The sequence below is a fragment of the Fomitiporia mediterranea genome (assembly GCF_000271605.1).
Source record: "Fomitiporia mediterranea MF3/22 unplaced genomic scaffold FOMMEscaffold_11, whole genome shotgun sequence".
NCBI lineage: Eukaryota > Fungi > Basidiomycota > Agaricomycetes > Hymenochaetales > Hymenochaetaceae > Fomitiporia > Fomitiporia mediterranea.
Genome location: NW_006760396.1, coordinates 1793775 through 1795711, shown reverse-complemented (window position 1 = coordinate 1795711; position 1937 = coordinate 1793775). Strand labels below are relative to the sequence as shown.

At 45.1% G+C, this 1937-nt stretch overlaps 1 protein-coding gene across 1 annotated transcript; it reads left to right on the top strand.

The window, feature by feature from the left end:
* Nucleotides 1-317: 317 nt before the first annotated feature.
* Nucleotides 318-1064, top strand: FOMMEDRAFT_160352 (uncharacterized protein; the record flags this gene model as incomplete). The annotated part of the gene is made up of 2 exons (XM_007270096.1): nucleotides 318-657; nucleotides 721-1064. 2 exons carry the CDS (start codon nucleotides 318-320, stop codon nucleotides 1062-1064), a joined length of 684 nt encoding a protein of 227 aa, XP_007270158.1.
* Between the last annotated feature and the right edge of the window lie 873 nt (nucleotides 1065-1937).

The window sequence follows — 1937 nt, the reverse complement described above, 5'->3', positions numbered from 1 at the left end:
TCACACATGGCTACCCTATAGNTAAAATTGCGCACCTTGAGGCATTGAAGGAATACTTAGACATACTTGGAATCGATTCTATCGATGCACTAACTCTAGGAAAGGGAAAACTCGATACCGATGACCCTCAGGTTAGTATCAGTCTAGTAAAACATGAGGCAACCTTTCAAACACGATGCTACAGCATGGACATACAGGTAGACATACGCAAAGGCTTTAAAAACTGCGCATATAGTCACTTTACTGCGCATATCATGTCTACTACTCAAGAATCCGTTGCTCATACATTCGCATCCGCTTTTCTACAAGGCACAAATATGCCTCATCCTCCTCTACAACTCTTAGTTGGCCCTCGAGCGCAACCAATCACGCAGGATTGGGTTACTCACGACCACAGTACAAGCACTGACTACGTTTTCGATCGAGAGGAACTCAAGGAGATTGCAGCTTTCTCCAGGGCTATCCACAACAATTCCCTCGACCCTACTATGCAACTCCCGGAGCGTTATCTCATTGTACTACGCTTGTATAACTTCCACGTTCCTTCTCATGCGAGACTGAGCCCGCTACCACCGTTCCAAGACCGCATTCAACATGCTAAGATGATGCAAGTGTCCCAGGACTTCGTATACCGTAAGAACATGGCTTCGAACCAAGGTAAATGCGCATATATTCTGCATTATATTATTACGAGCGCATATACCTTACTGTTTTACTTAGGTGCGAAGCGTAGAGCTGAGCAAATCGACAATGGAACCGCTATATTCCACTCACGCAACCGTAAACGCCCTCGGATCGATTCGCAATTGCCCTCGACGTCCACCGATCTTACTTCGGTACTCGATATGAGTGCTCTGAGCTCATTCGACACTCAAGGCATTACTCTACTGCCGAATCCGCCGCTTTCCGCTCAATCCGATGGCCATTCCGACCAATCCGCCGCGAGTTCCGCCAGTTCTGCTGCAGAACATGTCCAAGCCGGACAGGAACACGTCCAGTCCACTACGGGACCGATCGAAGACACATCTATGGCTGCGGAGAACGCCCTAGCGCAGCAGTACTGAACTTCGTTGTAAGTTACTAACGTTTTCTTTCGTTTTTGTGTTGTTATTTCGTTTATTCCGGTACTAACTCCCTTAGCATTTAGGATTAAATGCTGGAGGGCGAGTGTAACGATTGCGCTACCTGCGCATTTGCGCGACATGTGTTGTAGGTGCTTGTGGGTGTTTTCCTTTTTGTTTACTAGACTACCCTGTATCCTACTACACGTGTATACGCATATATAAAGGGTTTTCGAGCTAAGGGTTAGGGGATTCTTTCTCCTTCTCGGCGCTCGATTACTAGGTTATCCCAGTCAGTAGTTGAGTGCGCTGGTAAAGAGAGAATCTTCGCGTAAGGCTAGTATACCTATCCTTACAGTAATGTTGCAATGCCTGAATCCTTGTTGGCAAACTGATTTCTCAGTGTTGGCCTCTATTAATTGATTGACTGAATCCTTGAAGCTAATTGCCTGTTCTCTGTGAACTCAATCACTAAAAAGCTTGATAGCAATTGCCTGAGTACTGCTGCTAGCTAAATATATTTGTTCTCTGTGAACTTGCCTGACTGAACCATCAATGTCAATTGCCTGTACTTGACTGCTCGAATCCTCAATGCTAGTCCTCTGAGTACCAATGCTAGCTATTCTTATGATGAGTGGACTTCCTATGATGTGCTTCTGTCTAACTATATGTGCTTTTGCAGTACTCATTACCTGTCTTTCTTATATGCTAAGTAAAGTCGAAAGCCTTCTGCCTCTAATAGGTAAGGTCTTATATCTCATGATCAGGTCTTTAGAATGCCTCCAATCTTCTGTGATCAAGGTCTTACCTCCTGGCAATGTGAGGAGTTCTTTTGGACTAGGGCACCATTCCAAAATCACTGTTAGATACTCTCTA